At 46.7% G+C, this 17,241-nt stretch overlaps 1 protein-coding gene across 1 annotated transcript in view; it reads right to left on the bottom strand.

Annotated features, from left to right (window-relative positions):
* The window catches only part of LOC104010519 (uncharacterized), a 133,944-nt gene that overhangs the window by 59,680 nt on the left and 57,023 nt on the right, over nucleotides 1-17,241 (bottom strand). Inside the window, exons 23-40 of the mRNA XM_087765542.1 lie at nucleotides 16,375-16,498; nucleotides 14,905-15,048; nucleotides 14,403-14,593; nucleotides 13,794-13,925; nucleotides 12,542-12,616; nucleotides 12,173-12,253; nucleotides 12,034-12,060; nucleotides 10,812-10,856; nucleotides 10,013-10,081; nucleotides 9,810-9,896; nucleotides 9,104-9,130; nucleotides 8,885-8,938; nucleotides 7,483-7,554; nucleotides 6,637-6,672; nucleotides 2,840-2,875; nucleotides 2,511-2,546; nucleotides 1,429-1,461; nucleotides 116-187 (exon numbers count right to left, since the gene is read on the bottom strand). Of these exons, the coding sequence (XP_087621668.1) occupies nucleotides 116-187; nucleotides 1,429-1,461; nucleotides 2,511-2,546; nucleotides 2,840-2,875; nucleotides 6,637-6,672; nucleotides 7,483-7,554; nucleotides 8,885-8,938; nucleotides 9,104-9,130; nucleotides 9,810-9,896; nucleotides 10,013-10,081; nucleotides 10,812-10,856; nucleotides 12,034-12,060; nucleotides 12,173-12,253; nucleotides 12,542-12,616; nucleotides 13,794-13,925; nucleotides 14,403-14,593; nucleotides 14,905-15,048; nucleotides 16,375-16,498 (1,341 nt within the window). The remainder of the gene's footprint in view (nucleotides 1-115; nucleotides 188-1,428; nucleotides 1,462-2,510; nucleotides 2,547-2,839; nucleotides 2,876-6,636; nucleotides 6,673-7,482; nucleotides 7,555-8,884; nucleotides 8,939-9,103; nucleotides 9,131-9,809; nucleotides 9,897-10,012; nucleotides 10,082-10,811; nucleotides 10,857-12,033; nucleotides 12,061-12,172; nucleotides 12,254-12,541; nucleotides 12,617-13,793; nucleotides 13,926-14,402; nucleotides 14,594-14,904; nucleotides 15,049-16,374; nucleotides 16,499-17,241) is intronic.

The raw sequence follows: 17,241 nt of genomic DNA on the forward strand, positions 1-17,241 counted from the left end.
GGGTGCTCCTTGTTAGCAAGAGGAATTCCATCTGCCTCAGAGCTTCCTTTATGGACACAAACAAAACAAACCCTTCTACCCATAAAGGATGTGCCAAGAAAAGCCAGTGCATTACCTTCTCTCCTTTGTCTCCTTGTATTCCTTTGTCTCCTTGTGGTCCCAGGGCTCCTGTTGGTCCAACATCTCCCTGTGAATAAAGACATCCCCAAAACTAATAATATCAGGCAGGAAAACAAGCCCTGTTCGTGTGGCTCCCTAGAGCTGCGTTTTGCACTTTCAGTACATGCAAAACCATTCCCTTGCCAAATCCACTCATCCATCATCCACCCCTGGGCTTACACTTAAGCTTTCTCTGCGGTACCTGGCCTTCTGCCATACAAAACTCATCACAGTAGTTACACCCTCTGCAGCCGCACAACCTGTATACTGTAAAGCACCATGTGTACATTTATAGTGGTATAAGCAGGATAAAATTCAGGTCCCAGGTCACTACTTAAATGCAGCCAGCCTAAAAGAAGAGACATTTTTGTTAAGCGATGTTAAGCACTCTGGACAGCAAGACCAATGAAGGGAGTTGGCTCCAACATCCAAGCCCAGTGAAAAGGACAAACCTCATTGTCTCTAAGGGGTGAGGGAGTATGAAGAACTGTAGGGTATTTTATGAATGCCAGCCGTCAAAAAGCCACGAGAAGTTACCCCTGCAGTAAATACTCCTTACAAGGATAAGGGAGATCTTCTATTTCTCTGTGGATTGGCAATAAGCTATCAAGGATAAAAAAAAATTAAGATATTCCAGACCATGCCCCACCACGAGGCCTCTGCAAGAGTGAACTATATCCACCTTCCTATAAAACAGATATATACAATATGGACAACATAGTCAGGGGACAGCTCTGTCTCAGAGATCTCCCTGGTTTGAGAAATTCAAATTCATCCAGTCACAGGAAGGACAAACACTGGGTCAGGGACCCAGAGAGGTGGGGATGCTCATCTGTGGAGATGCTCAGCACACAAGGTCCTGAGCAACCTGACCCAGCTTTGAAGTTGGCTCTGTTTTGAGCAGGAGGTGGGACTAGAGACCTCCAGAAGTCCCTTCCAGCCTCAGCTGTGCTTTGATTTTATTGCAATGCCTCCCTTGGCTGGAAAGTAGCTTCTGTGAGTGCTTCAGTGATCTCTACCTTCTAAAACTAGCACATGGAAATCCTAAATTTCCCCATGGTCTGGTGCTAGAAAGAGAATGACAGGCACAAAATGTTAATAAAAGCAAAAGAAATATCAGCAGGGCAAGACTATTGCTACTTTTCCAACCTCTCCTCTCCAGTCAATCACAAGAGAGAGATGATTTAGATGGTGAAGCATGGTCCAGCCCTCACTTTTTCAGGCAAAGATCTCATCTAAGTTTCAAGCAGTGCTAATTAATGGACTTACCCTGACACCTTTCTTGCCTGGAGGTCCCAAAACCTGAGGATAAAAGGAAATCACAGAAATGGTCTCTTATTTGGGAAAAAAAGATATCCCTTTCAAAGGAGGGTCTATTCATGTTACCTTTTCCAAAGCAAGAGAATCTCAGCCTTGTTATGGGATAGGAAACCCACCACCTGCACTGGGTCATAAAATGCTAGAAAGGGCTACAAGCGAAATCCCAAACCCAGCAAAGCTTGTGAAGGAATCCCACCAACTTCAGTAGGTTTTAGCTCCAGGAATGGGACTGAACAAACACTCACATGCAAGGGGTAATTGGCAGACAGCTGCTCTAGCCTTTGCTAACACACACCAAGGACCAACCTTCGGACAGCCATGAACCTTAATGACTGTACTATGACCCTGCAGAGCAGCCCCGACCTGGGTTTAGGGACTACAGAGCTGTCTTCCTACCTTGTGTCTCCAACACCATTCTGTCAGCATCGCTAGGAAAGAAACCTAAGGTACCCTGCTCATTCAAGCATCCTCCAGGACACATCAGTCTGTCCTGGTGGTGGGTCTCAGTCCTTAATGCAACCTCCAACTGCTCCCACAGCCCTTGCAGCAATGCTGAGGAGCATGCAGAGGTGGCCACCACCAAGGTTTCTCCTTAAAGCTGCCCTAGCATTTGGAGGGACATGAAGAGGAGGCTGTAGGAGCCCTGTTTCCACATGGGAATGAGGCAAATGAGACCCATCAGCAGCTCCTCTTCAGCAGGGACCAGCACAACCCCATTGTGAATAGGGAGCTTGAGTGAGGGACAAGCCTGGAGCACAGGGCTTCAGTGGTGGGTAGGCTTTATCCTTATGTTTTCTGCACAGCAGTGAAGCTTCTTTGAGGAGCCAGTGGGCAACTGTGTTGCAGGGCTGGGAATACAAGTGGAGCAAGAGAGCAGAAGACATAGTTGTCTGGAGGGTCAAGGAAAAGGTCCATTAGTTCTTCCTGCAGTTCAGTGGACACATCTCTCTTGGTCCTTGGCCTACTGGCACTGCTGGTGGTGATGCTGCATAGCTATAGCACAAGAAGGGCTGTAATCCACTCATAGTTACCCCCATAGCTGGAGCACCTGGAAATCCTGGGTTCCCCTGCAAGGCAAGGGGACATAAAATGAACAATCTGGGGCAATGAAAAATTTCTTCTCATTGTTCTCCCCATCCATTCCTTACATCAGCTCAAAACTCATTTCAGAAGCACAAGAGCAAAACAGAGAGGAGACACTGAGCTCAAGTGCTTCCCTGCTGGCTTCATCTCTGCATAACCCCCCCACAAACACACTCAACTGTGCTTGCAAGAGCTGCACACATGGCACAAGCTCAGGAAAGTCAAAAACCTTCACCTGAGCCAGTCAAACATGTTGTTCTCTTACTGTTTGACTTACTTGGTCTCCCTTCTGCCCTGGAGGTCCTGGGAGTCCCTGTAAGACATCAAAAGAGAATTTCCACTGGACTGAAAACAGATTCAGCACTTTTGGTCCCTGCTGTAGTGAGAAGCTCCCAGCCAGGGGGAAAGAGGGAGGGAGGAAGCTCTTCAGCCCAATTTTTCAGTAACTACAAGACAGCTCTGCCAAACAGCTATAAGAGCTTTTGGGTGAGAGATGGAAACCCCCATGTCTATCTCTAGCACACTTGGTTGCCATCCACCAGGAGACCAAGCTCTCGTCCCAGGTAAAGCTAGCAAAGATGGGCTTTTGCAAGCAAGACAAGGTATGAAGACAGCCATGAGATGCAGGGGAGCTACTAGACCAGGTCAGCGTTTTGCCTAACCCAGCCCCAGGGCTCTGCTCAGAGCTGGAACCTGCAAGTGCATGTACCCGCTGTGCTTGCAGGGCCTTGCTCCTGCAAGGTGCACTGGCTCGAGGAAGACTGATAGCCTGTTTTCATTTTTCACTACCGTAGCTACTCTTCGGAAAAAATGCTGCCATCTCTTTTGATCTTTGAGGTTATAATCAAATGTATGGGCAGAACAAGTGCAGCTGGGGGAGCTGTAAAAACAGCAAACCTGAAATATGTCTCAATAAAAGCAACCTGTGAATACTCAGTATGGACTGGCAAAGAGTATTCAAGGTTTGCCAGTGTTTGCTAGCTGCAGACTGTCCCAGGGATTTACCATTGGTGCAAGGTCTACCCCATGCACGAGAGCTCCTTCAGCAGCAGTGAGCTCCTGAACCTCGTGGTTACGTGGCCCAGTTACACCTGACCAGACTGGGAGAAGCCTTTGGGGGGGACTTCAATTTCTCTCCCTCTGGATCTCCAAGCAGATACCTCAACTGCTCTGTCCTGAGCCTGAAAACAGAGCCAGCGCTTCTCCCCCTCCTATTCTGTTCTCCAGTGCTGACCAGTCTCACCTTTTCCCCTTTAACACCACCTTGCCCTTTGTTACCCTGGAAAACAGAAGATGCTTTAGTTAAGACAAGGCTCCGCTGCCAGAGCAGGATGAGCCTGGAGGCTCGCACACTGCAGAAGAGCACCCTGAGCGTGTTCCCTCCACCGGAGATTACAAAAGCAGGGGGGAAAGCAAATAAAAAATAACAAAAAAAAATTTTTACATATATGTCATATATATAGTATATAGCATATGTTATATGTCCATGCATTTATATATTGTATATTGCATATTAATTACCTGTATAGTATCTATAACATATTAAGATAACTTGTATAATCAAATATATTACTATATATACTTTATATACAATGCCTAATATTAAACGGCATGCGTATTATAATATATAGTTACTATATAGTTATATCATAATCATCTACTATATAAGACACATATATTACTCTATGTATAAATTGTGTGTCTAAAGAAGGGCAACGAAGCTGGTGAAGGTTCTAGAGCCCAAGTCTTACGAGGAGCGGCTGAGGGAGCTGGGGTTGTTTAGTCTGGAGAAGAGGAGGCTGAGGGGAGACCTTATTGCTCTCTACAAACTGCCTGAAAGGAGGTTGTAGCGAGGTGGGGGTCGGTCTCTTCTCCCCAGTAACAAGCGATAGGATGAGAGGAAACGGCCTCAAGCTGCGCCAGGGCAGGGTTAGGTTGGATATTAGGAAAAATGTCTTCCCCGAAAGGGCTGTCAGGCCCTGGCTCAGGCTGCCCAGGGCAGTGGTTTAGTCTCTGTCCCTGGAGGTATTTAAAAATGGGTAGACGTGGTGCTCAAGGACATGGTTTAGTGGTGGACTTGGCAGTGATAGGTTAATGGTTGGACTTGATGATCTTAAGAGTCTTTTCCAACCTTAACGATTCTATGATTCTATGATATATGGACTATCCTGAGCTTGATCAGACTGTTTCCTTCCAAGGAGCTTGAGAGCTGAAGATGAGACAGTCTCTTGGAAAAGTTGAGCATAGCTATGTGCAGGTCTGGGGTTGCAGGGTGGGCTCAGGCTTAGCTCAGAGGCTGAGCATAACCAAGAGGAGCAAGGTGAGATACTGGTCCCCAGTTACTGTGGGTTCTATATTTACATACTGTTTTTTATCTTAACCTTTAAAACTTCATTCTGATTTGATTAATTTAGAGGCACACCCTTGGCCCAATCAGTTCTTCTTCCCCAGGTGGTCCTGGTTCACCCTAAATGAAAATGAGCAGCTGTGATTGCCTCCTGCACCTTCTGCTGTCATCTCAGAAAGAGCTCATGAGCAACGTCAACAGTCACCTCACCAGGGAGCACCCTGCCAAATTTTGCTTTTTCTCCCCATTGCTTTGCATGGGCAGTCCTTGAAACACCCATCACAGGCCAGTATTTGTGTGGATCAGGACTGGGCAATTCAAGGAGGTCTTTGCTCTTGCGAAGAGCAAGACATGAGCAGCAAACTGGCTGTTAGCACTTGCAAAGACTTTACAGATTTAAGATCCTCTTCTATTTTATGAAATAAAAAAGCACCACTGTGAAGGGAAGCAAACTACTTTGTTTCGGGCTGAATGAAACATTTCCTTGGATGCTATTTTTTCCTTCATTTTCCACCTCTCTTGGAAGGATGAAAATATTTTATTTTGGGGTCAACATGGACATTTTTTGAGCTTAACGGACGTGAAATAAATCAATGACTCAGATCCATTTGGCCATCAGCAGTAACTCAAAGAGTATATCCTGAGTTACCTGAAGAAGGGGGAATGCAGAGAGCCATACAACCCAGTCCTAAGTGGTTGCTCCTCCAAGAGCCATAACAACCTGGGACCATGCTGAGTTGCCTTATGTACCACCTAAACCCATGCCTGGCACTCCCCACACCAGGGAAAATTCAGATTTCCTGAGTCTTTCTCTGATGTCAAACTTCAACACGAGCTCAAGCCAGGTACTTCAGGAAGAGGCAAACATCCACTCAAACCTGAATTGAGAGGCATTTCTCCTGGCTCAGCAGAAAGTCTCCTTCCTCCTATAGCAATCATCCCTGTACATGCCAAGATCAGATGATTCCTCCTGCATCCACAGCTTTCTAGGTATTTTGTCACATGGAGAAGGCCTGGAGTTGAACTCCCACACCTCCATGAGTAGTAAGAGCTGGGAGAAAATCTTCCTGCCTGCCATGAGTCCCTTCCTGACCAGTCCTTGCCATGCATCATCTTCCCTGGGTTCATGGCAGAGTTGCCGGATTTGGACTGGAGCTACACTTGTCGAGTCCTTTCCTCTGGCAGCACCAGGACACCAAAATCTTTCCTCCCCATGACCCCAGGCTCTTAAGCAAGGTGAAAGAATTGGTCAAGTCAAGGTTTCCTTTTCCCCCAACGTTTGGAAAAAGATGGGCACTTCCAGAAGAAAACTCAAACTTCAGGATGGGCTGTATCACTTCTCACAGGGCTGGGCTTTCTCCACTGAAAACACGGGAAGGAATCTGGGCCTGGATGGTTCAGAGGAAGGTGTCCAAAACGCAGATGTGAGACAATCTGCTCCTTACATCTTCCTCCCAAAACACATTTAACATGAACTACTACAGTTCTGCAGAGTCTCACTGGACACAAAAATACCATTTTATTAAAATATCGCATCTTGCTACCATTCCAGGTCTCTGCAGCACCCTGCAGCACAGTGACTGCTGATGTGTAAAATTATTCCCTTTCATTTCTTTTGAGTAAGGACTCGACATTCCCACATCCGATGATGATGGTTAGAGCTAGATGCTTTCCTTGGCACCTGAGTACCAGGCACAGAGACTCAGGTTCAGCATTTCAGTACCCACCTTTGGTCCCGGTACTCCTGGAGGTCCCATCACCCCCTGAAAAAAACAGACAAAACAGTGAAAGCTCAAACTTTAAAACTCAATGTCTTCCCTTCTCTGACCCTTTCCATTTGCAACTACAGGATGCTCCCTCCAAGGAAAACCTAGAAAAGAGGTCTTGGAGGAGACTTTAGAGACACTGAGCCCTCCAAAGGGTCTTTAGCTGCAAATCTCACTGCAAAATTGCCAACCCAGCTGCTCTCCTTCTTCCCCCTTTGGGCCAACAGTGCCAGGAATGCCAGTTCCTGCCATCCCCTGCAAGGTAAGCACAGCATTGCACTCAAGAAAGCCAATCCCCAAAATTGCAGAGCATGATATGTCCTATCTAGATATCTGGTTCAGAGCTCTGCTCTTAGCCATCCTGCAAAGCAGGAGAGGAAAAATTTGCTCTGTAACCATTCAGCTAAGACATATGTCTAGCCAGCAACCTTCAGGCAAGGTGCAAACAATGACTTGAAGGAGAGAATTAAAAACTGGTGTCTACGGGTGTTTTAAGTGACCATGTGAAACAGGGTGGGGGAGTGTTTGGGAGAAAACACTGCTCCTGACAGCAGGAACTGCAGAGATCTTCCGCTGGGTGGAAACACGAGGACCGTGAGAAAAACAAAGGCTTGGATGGAGATGGAGCATCTATTCTACCATGCACAATCTCCAACCTGTAGAAGCAGGGAGCGGAGGAGAATGGGGTAAAATCCCAACATGCCTCCACTTTATTTGTACTGTCTACCCTGCTATTACTTTGTCTCAGCTATTCTCAGCTCCCCCTTGGGCTGATGGATCCTGCAAGCATCTGATATGAGTAATGACCTTTTCTCCCCTTGGTCCAGGCAGTCCAGGAACACCATCTAGCCCTACAGGGCCTGGCAAGCCAGGTTTCCCCTGAAAAGGAAGGTACATCATCAAACCTTCTTCTTCTAAACTGTTCGTTACTAATCATACTAAAGAAAAGGGTTATTTTTAAGTCTGCAGAAACACAAACAGAGAAATGTATATCCTGATGTGCCCAGTTCCTTTGCAACTGAGGATTTCTAGAGATGTTTACGTATTCCCAAATTTCCTTTTTCCCCACAAATAAGCTATGGATCACTGGTTTTACTCAGTAAGGGAGAATAAATATGTGTTTGCTTGTTACATGGGAAGACAGAGTCTGGGTATCCATGTTGATTTGGGAGTGGCTGCCTTCTCCAGTGGCTCTTCGTGGCTGTGTTGCTGTAAGCTTGACCATAGTAATGCTGCTGGTGTAGAAACGGTGAATACTGACATGAAAATGGCTGGTCTATGGAATACAGCTCTGCAGTATGGCAAAGGTAACAAAAAAATCACTCATGTATAATGATGGACAGTAACAGGCACCTTGGGAAGGATGCAAGAACAGGACATACATCCCTGAGTAATCTTTTGGGTTTCATTCATTTGTAATGAAGGGACTTCCCAAACCAAACGTGGTTTCTTTTATTCCTAGTAGTCCTCCATGGACTTTTTTTATCTCCCCTTGAACTCAAACTTCCTACACTCCAAACATCCTTGTGGGACTTCTGTGAAGAACCACCTCTTGTTTGCCTCGAATCTGCTGCCAGCTCTGTCCATTTGCCATCCCACACTTTTGATCCACCTTCTTGCCCTCTTCTGGACCTGCCCCAGCTCTTCTCCATCCTCCTGCAATCAGGGGGTGGGATGTAGGAAGGAGCAGGGTTACACTCAGCTGCTCCATGGGTGGTGGAGACAGTGGGGGCTCAAGGGCGAATCACCAATGCTTTGGAGTAGCCTTCATCAGGCGATATTTGTTATCATCTGCCAACACGATTGACTACACCACAGAGTTTATCATCATGGTGAGCACAGTGGTGGATGCACTTCCCACAGCTTTGCTCTGTGCCGTGACGAAGAGCATGCCCTTGCTTTTGGCAAAATGAAAGGCTATTAACTCATGTCTTTACTGGGTTTCTAACATTGCCCTTTTGGCAATTCCTGAGTGACGGGTCAACAGGATGAAGCTGACAAAGTGAGAAATGCTTAATTGGCCCTGCTTAATCTGCCAGCCCTCATCAGTGGAGTGAAGCATCCCAAAGTGGCAACTGATGAGAACTGGCAGTAGACATTGTCCTTCTACAACCACCCCAGGTGGCAGAGGGCATCCCAAAGCCAACAGCCCTTTCCCACCGTGGCTGGCAGCTCTTCCTCAGCAACTGGCCATCGGTGGACCACTCACCGGCTCTCCCGCACCTCCTCTGTCACCCTTGAGGCCATTCCTCCCGCGAGGGCCCTGCATGAAGCACAGGACAGTCTTACTGTGTGTCCCAGCAGTCCTTTTGGGTCTTGATGGACATCTGGTAAGTATGGAAACCAGAGCCTATTGGGCAGCTTAGAAATAATTAAAAAAAAGGCTTCTTGTCACATGCAAAAGTGAAAGCCAATCTCAGGTACTTACCCTGATGCCTGAATCCCCCGGTTCACCCTGAAACACAAAAGACAAGGAGAATTACCAGGGAGTTGTAATTTAGAGAGGGAGTCCCCTCTAAACTTAGTCCCAGCAAGAAGCTCCTGCAGGCTGACAAGCCCAGAGTCCAAAACTCCCACCCCCAAGGGAACACAGAGCTTTAGTAGAGGTGTCTGATATCTTGCATGCTCCAGAAATCTCAACCTGCAAAATCTGGTGATAACCCTCCCTTAGGGTAGAGGAGGGGAATTTAGGTCTCTTGATCTCTGCTGAGACTTTTTGACCCACCCTCGGTGCAAGGAGGCATTTGGTGGCAACCATCAGTCTGGTTTTGGCTGTGCACAGCACAAGTGACCGTGGGTATTTCACTCCAGCCACCACACAACCTTCCTAGGGACCTGGAGCTGGAAAAGTCTTAGTGGCCACTGAATCTGGTCACGTCAGACAAGGCTGACTGTAACCTTTTCAAGCTTCATCATCGATTCCTGCTGTGTTGAACAGCAGGGCCCTGATGATGGGAATGTTTTGCAGAGTTCCTCCTTTTATGCCTCAATGGGAGAATCCGATGACAGAGAGAAGAGATGTGTGTTCCCAGGGCCCTTGAATGAACAGAGTATCCAGGGACCCTGGGCTATGCTGGGTCTCCTCTTTCTGTAGTACAACATCACAGAACCATGCTTCAGATAACCATGCTCACCTTGATGGAGATCCCTGGTGGCCCCTGTGGCCCTGGTAAACCTGGTGGTCCTGCTACACCAGGAACCCCCGGCTGCCCTTTCTGTCCCTGCAACAATGAAGAGCAGGAGAGGGAGGGACGTGGGCTTTCTCCCAGCTCCCTTTGCTTCTCTGCCAGCCCTTGAGAGGCTGGAGGGTCCACCACACTTGGGGTATGATACTCACGGGTGGCCCAGGCTGCCCATTTTGGCCAGGAATCACCTCCACTCCTCCTAGGACATAGCCTGGTTCGCCCTGCACACAAGGGGAGGAAGACATGTGCTTAGCTGTGTTGGAAGGTCCAGGTGCAATCAGGCAGTTTCATAATTTAGGGGTAATTTCATGATCAGTGTAAACAACTTTAAAACCAAACAGCTCCTCCCTATGCTGCAAACCCAAACTACCTGCTTGCAGCAACTCTTTTGCAGAGGTACCAGAAACCACATAGCCATGACATGAGCTCTGCTTACTGGCATGGCAGAAAATTAATCCCAGGGAACAAAAGGAGGTTGGCTTTCAGCAGGATTTGCTCCCTGATCCATAGCCATACAGACAGCTCAGGTGGATGGAAGGAAGGAGAAGGAATGTGCATCAGTGGATGGGGGAAGGACAGGACAACTGCTCCTGGGATCTGCCCACAACTGATCTTGAAGCCTTACCTTTCTGTGTCCTATATGTAGGCAAACAGGCTTGGAAACTCAGAAAGGCAAAATGACCCAACCAAGCAATACCTCCTTCTGCAAATAACCAACTGAAATGTGCCAAGGGCCTATGATAAGGACAGGCACTTTTCTCCATAAAGATGTTAGATTCCTCCTAGCAAAGCTGAAGGACAACTCCCCAAGCTGAAGACTAGCAGTGTAGGGCTAGTTACATATAGCTCAGAAGTTCATATTCACCAAAGGTCACTGTACAAATGCTTAGAAATTAGAAATCAGAGCAATACAATGGCTTTTGCCCAATGAAACCCAGGAATGAAACTCACTCTGTCTCCTTTTGGTCCTGCTGGGCCAGGATAGCCAGGAGATCCCTGGAATTAAAAATAAATCCTGCAGTGTTAAACAGCAAAGCACCTGCAAGACCATCATTGTGCGATGTTCAAGTTACAGGCCTGTCTCCAATAAAATTTCATTCATTTTTAACGTGGTCATGAAAATAGGTTCTTAAAAGTGGATTTTGGTCCCAACATTGATGAGAAATATATGTGTCACCTGTGGGGTGTGTTATATGTCCCTCTCTAGTGATGGGTACATGTAGGATGGACACCTGAAGTAGTGACAGTGTAGTACATTCAAGCACCACGGGAAGCTGAGAGGAATGAGGGGCTGCTCCTTCTTTAATCCACCAGGAGAAGGTAAAGGAGTCACAAGGGGCTTTCAGTGGCTGCAGTTGTTTGTGTCAGACCCTTGTGATCCGTGCAAACCACGGCTCACAAATGTCACAACCCTTGTTATAGGTGCTACCTCATCACAGACACTGGCAGTTTGATCCAGATGCCCAAACATGGGGGTCCTGGGATATCTGAGATATCTCCAGGTACCCAATGCACAGGGCTGGCAGACATGACGCAGGATTTATGGGAGACCTGTGTCCTTCTGGAGCATCAGCTGGAGGATCAGCTCCCTCAGCTGCTCCTCATAAGACTTGTTCTCCAGACCCTTCACCAGCTTTGTTGCCCTTCTCTGGCCACGCTTCAGCACCTCCCTGTCCTTCTTGGAGTGAGGGGACCAACACTGAACACAGTACTCGAGGTGCAGCCTCACCAGTGCAGACTACAGAGGGACGATCACCTCCCTCGTCCTGCTGGCCACGCTATTCCTGATACAAGCCAGGATGTTATTGGCTTTCTTGGCCACCTGGGCACACTGCTGGCTCATAGTCAGCTGACTGTTGACCAATAACCCCAGGTCCTTTTCCAAATATCTATCTAGCTATCTATGACTGAAGGCAGAGTTCATAGCCCTTGGCCTTTTTCTGGACAGCTCTGGTTCATGGAGGGTTACTTGGCTAGAAATGTGCCCATGTTGTATTGCATTATTTGCCAGATCTCTGAACAGAAGGAAGCCTAGTTGGATCTATTTGGTGATAGCAATAGCCCCTCATAAAGGCAAAATGGGTCACTTGGTTCTCCTGTCCTGCTCAGCTTGAAAAGCACAGCTTCAGGGTCCCACTGTATTGATGATCCTTGCTGCATTCAAAATACTTACAATATCACCTTGGATGCCAGGGAGACCCTGCAAAACAGGAGAGAGAGAGAGAGAGAGAGAGAGAGAGAGAGATTTGAGAGCCACGATCACTTTTCTCTGAAATGGCACTTTGACAAGGTTTTTTAAAACAAATACTTACCATGAGTCCAGGAGGACCAGGAGGACCTGTCCGCCCTGGTCTGCCCGGCAGCCCAGGAATGCCGTCCTTCCCAGGCAGACCCTGAACATATGGAAAGTAACAGCATGCAAGTTACGGTCCCAGACCTGCAAACCCAAACAGCTTCATGCAGCACTAGTCTTCTGTACCGCTTGAGGGAATCCCCAATTGCCAGCATACACACACATGCGTTGGTTCCCTTTTGCCTGATTTTCAAAGCCAGCATGGAGCAGGATATATCAAAACACCAACATAAAAGATCCAAAGATGATTCTTTGCTAGATCTCTTCCTTGGTTCTAATCATTCAGTTGCAAATTAATTGAGTGGATGGTTCATGCTGGTGGACTCACCCTCTCTCCTTTCTCTCCCTTTGTAGAAAAGCTGTATGGGTCATAGCCTCCATGAGCTGGTGAGCCCCTGAAGCTCTTGAAAGGAAAATAGAACAAAAGATAATGAAATTATTATCTGCCAAAGGATGGCAAATAAACCCAAACCAGAGTGACCACGAAATGCAAACTAGCACACCTCTCAGCTTATGCAACAGAAGAAAGAAGCAACATTGACCATCCAGGAGACTCGTTCATATCCTCAGACTATTTAAAGCCCTTTGGAGGTCATGCATTTTTTATCATGTCTCTGGCCTCTGTCTTGAAATTGGGAGAACAGGATGGAGAACACAGAGTTGTGTGGGACAAAATGCAGTCAGGGAGTGTATTGATGCCTCATGAAGTCTTGGCCCACGTTATACCTACAGTTCAGGATCTTCTTTTTGGCTCCGACAGACTCTAAATATTCTTGGTTACATATCTACAAGACTTCAGGGTAGTGTCAATGCAATTCTCCCTCATGGGAGAAAACGTGGAAAGGAGTTTGGCAGAGGTGAAATAAAGACCCTGATTCAACCATCCATGGACAACATTAATCTCACCTAATTTTAGACTGCCATAGCATAAACATCGCCATCTGAGCTATTCTGCCAGTGTGGACACCTACCTATGAACTGAAGCATGACCAGACTTTGCTGACCACACTGACTAGCTGTCCACCAACTATAATGGAGACTCTCATTTCCTCCAGTGAAGCCAACAGAGACTGTTCAGACTTGCTAGCTACAGCCACATCAGTAAACTCACTAGACCAGCACATGGGCTCTGGGGCTGTCCTACTGTTCTTCATGTCCTCTGGCTTTCTGCTTGGTAGGAGGAGTGGGTAGATTTGCCTCCTGACATTTTTATTGCGGAAGTAAGGAGCAGTAGCAGCTCGGTGGTCTGTTCAGTGGCTCACATGGAGTCTAGAGCTATCTGAGATGCCACAGAACATCTGGGACATCTGCATGGGGCTGGCAGATATTAAGCAGGATCTATGGAAGACCTGCATTTCATTGGTCTGCTGGGAAGGCGCACAGGAGACTGCTGCATTTCCCATGCTGAAATGGTAGCTTCTAGGATGACCTCCCCAAACATGGACATGGTTTCCCAAGTTAAAGGTCTTGACACTGATATAACTCCACTGCACACCACACAGGTATGAGAAGTGACCTGATCAGACCAGTGATTAATGTTTCTTTGAAATATAATCCCCTGAACAGATACTAATTCTCACCTTTAAACACCAGGGACCACAAGTCTCCTCTTCTTTTTGGATATGTGGTTCAGCTGATGATGGATCAGGGATGTGTGGCTTGCTCTCTGTGTCACCAAATGGCAATTGCTTGTCAGCTTCATGTCTGGCAACCTACAGCATGGAGTTTGGCTTACATTAGTGATCCTCCAGGCTTTGGAACCAGACATCAAACACCAACTTTCAACAGGTCTCAAGAGGTCGCTGCACTTTTATATCACCAACGTTTTCATTGAAACAGCCATAAAATATCACTGTTGGAGATACTCTGCAGATGAGCTCACATCCATACCAATGACCCATTGACTAGAGTTAGAAAAGGGCAATGAGTTTATAATACATTCAAGTGCTCTGCCCCTACAGTGGCTTTATGCAACAAAACTTTCAAAGCTGTATTCTGGCTTCCGCAGTTCCACTCCCTTGATTTCAAAGATTTTGTTCCTTATATCTAGGGATGGACAGTAAGTGAGGTCAGGTCCTAAATCTGTTCTGACTTTGCTTTGAAACTTTGCTCAGAGAAGAAGATTGACCTTGTGCACGACCTGCGCCAAGAAAGCTGGCTTATATTCAAAGGGCTGTGAAGCAGCTCACCTCCCCGGATGGTAGCTGGGCCCCTGAAGGCTGAAGGTCAGAACAAATGACTTCTATCAACTCTCGGAGGATCTGGGGGAAGTCATTGAACGTGCTGACATAGAAAACGTTCTGGAGGTTCTGCTGCAGCAAGATGCTGTTGAGCTCAATGGGATCAGCTCCTGAGACACCCACAGCAATGATGCGGATCCCTGAAACACATCACTCACTCAACGGGAGCAAAAATGTTTGAGACGAGAGTTTCCAAACCCTTCATCACAATCCTCCTGTTAATAACCTCTGCTGGGACTAGGTACTCCAGTAGCCACACGAGAACTCATCTGGAGCACCGTGTGTGAGTTATAGCAAGCTAGGACACTCAAGCAGGAACAGAAAGAAGAAAACACGAAGAACTGAAGAAAGCCAACTCAAAGTGCACACGTCATATAACGTACCACCCTCAACCCCCTGGAAATTCATGGAGAACTACGGCCTCAGGAAAACGCAACAGGGCAACTCTTACCCAAAGCATGGGCTACTTTGGCTGGTGGCAACACATCATCCTGGGATCGCCCATCAGTCATGAGGACCAGGACATGAGGGAATTCTGGTCTCATCCCTCTGGAGGACTGAAATATCTCCTTTAGCATGTAGGCTAAACCACGACCTGGGCAAACATGGAGAGGGATGGTGTAAATCTGCCTGTTAGGTCTGCAGGTGGGGACTGTGGGTTTCCTTCCACAGATGGAGAAAAAAGGGCATTCAGTGTGTCCCCATAAATAGATAGTAGCCCCTAGCATGGGGCAACAGCTTTTGAGGGAAGACAGTAGTAAATCAGGCTGAAGTCATTCAGGCTGAATCAAGCGGATAGTCTTGGAAAGGAAAAAAAATAATTTCAGGAGATTTGAAGCATTTTCCTTGCATTTTTAGGAAAAAAAACCCCACAGAATTCTCATTTCCAAATTTCTTTAGAAAGACCAGGAAAGTTTCACAAAGACCTCTCCCCCAAAATTGAAATTGTTAAGAAGCCCCAAAACAGTATGGGAAGACTCCTATGAAGGGTAAAATTTGACACAACTTCCATAAAAAGAAAGATTAGAGGCAAGGTTAGCTAGAAATTTGCAATCTGGCTGGTGTCACACCTGCTTTCCCTAACCAGTCCCATCAAAATTCTTGTATTTTGATCAGCCCCATTTTTCTCTGTTCCTGATCAATACCACTGAGCCAGGACAAGGTATATAAGCCTTCAATTAACATACAGGGGTGCCTCAAGGCTTCCCTTTATATTGACTGACGGGAGTACATTTAGGTGGGTGATTTAAAAAGGGTAAAATTAAAACTAACTACCTTCAATTTAATATTTCTTCTCATGTACCTTCAGGGAACCAGGTATACCCTAGTGTCCTGATGGGAATAAGTAGGTGGAAAGTGCTGTCTGTCTCTGAGCTTTTTAACTACATAAGAAAAGTGTCTGCATTTCCAAGATGCTGAGCTAATGAAGAGCTGTGTTATTTGTACAACAGAGGTGAACAAGGACATTTACGTGATGACACACCACGAAAATAGGACGGGGCGCATTGTTTTGTTGTGAGGGTAACAAGGCAGTAATTGTTGGAATTTGCTGATTAAAACGTGCATACAGTGGGCAATAAGGATGCTTCAGCATCAACTATCCTTACCTAATGTTTATGGGCTTTGTCTCCAAGCCAGGTATACAAACCTCCCTCAAGTGCAAGCAAGGTTATAAAATAATGAAAAGAAACCCAGTAGTAAAACTAGGACATGGATAAAGGACACCAGGCTAGTTGGAAAGACCACCCCTGGAAATAAAAATAAATTCAATCCTCTGTTCTCCAATTTTGAACAACTTTGGGCCATAACTTTCTAACCAGGTCAATGGGTTCAAAACACTCAGACAAATGCTGGCCTTGGTCTCCAGCCTCTGTCTTGGTCCAGAAGGTCCACCCCATGTGTGCAGCTCACCCATACACACCCGTTTTTGTGTTGCCTCCAGCATAGCTCAGTCCCTTGATGGCTTTCAGGGCACTGTTGCGGTCCTGGTGCTGGTCGAAGTGGAAGGCTGCCCTGGGCTCCTCGCTGTATTGAGCAACAGCAACCTGCCAAAGAAAAGGGGGTTAAAAACCGTGGAGGGCTCAGGCACACAGCAAATGTGCCATCACTCAATAAACTGCCTTGAGCTAGATAATACAACTAGTTGCAGTGCAACAGGAGTGGAAAGAGGTTGTGTTTCTTGCAGACTGAAAACAGGCACAAAAATGGCTGTCAGGTTGGCAGGCACATAGGGCACAATCCATATGCTTAAGCATAGGCAAGGTACTCTTTCAGACTTTCTGGGGCATCAGAGATTTCTGCACAGGCTGGTGGATCCAGCACAGGACTGATGGGAGACCTGCGCACTTTAGGCAACTCATGGTTGGGTGGGAGCATCTCCTGCTGCAGCAGCTCCCATCCCTCCTGAATTAAACCCTTGATCTCCATTGAGTGAAAAAGGAAGCCAGCTACTCAGCTCATACTATATCCATCTGAATCAAAATGTCTTCATTTCCCCAGAATTATTTGTTACCCCAGGATAACTTCATCATGTGCCTACACCTTCAAGACTACCTGTAAGTAAAGAATGCAAGAAGCTCCCCATTTCCTGGTCAACTGAAAGTAAGCTATGCAGGTCACCCTTTCAAAGGGCTAGTTCAGATATTACATTAGTTAAACCCAACTGACCCAAAATAAATTATCTACTGAATCTTCAAGTTGGCTTTGCTGAGTTGTTGCTTAATGCTGTAGGCTTCATTTGCCCTTGAGGTGTTTCACAGCACGGCCTGGGGATCTGGTCCTCTGCTCG

Source organism: Nipponia nippon, unplaced genomic scaffold (genome assembly GCF_047370975.1).
Source record: "Nipponia nippon isolate SJK-2023a ecotype South Korea unplaced genomic scaffold, ASM4737097v1 scaffold_3, whole genome shotgun sequence".
NCBI classification, from domain to species: Eukaryota; Metazoa; Chordata; class Aves; order Pelecaniformes; family Threskiornithidae; genus Nipponia; species Nipponia nippon.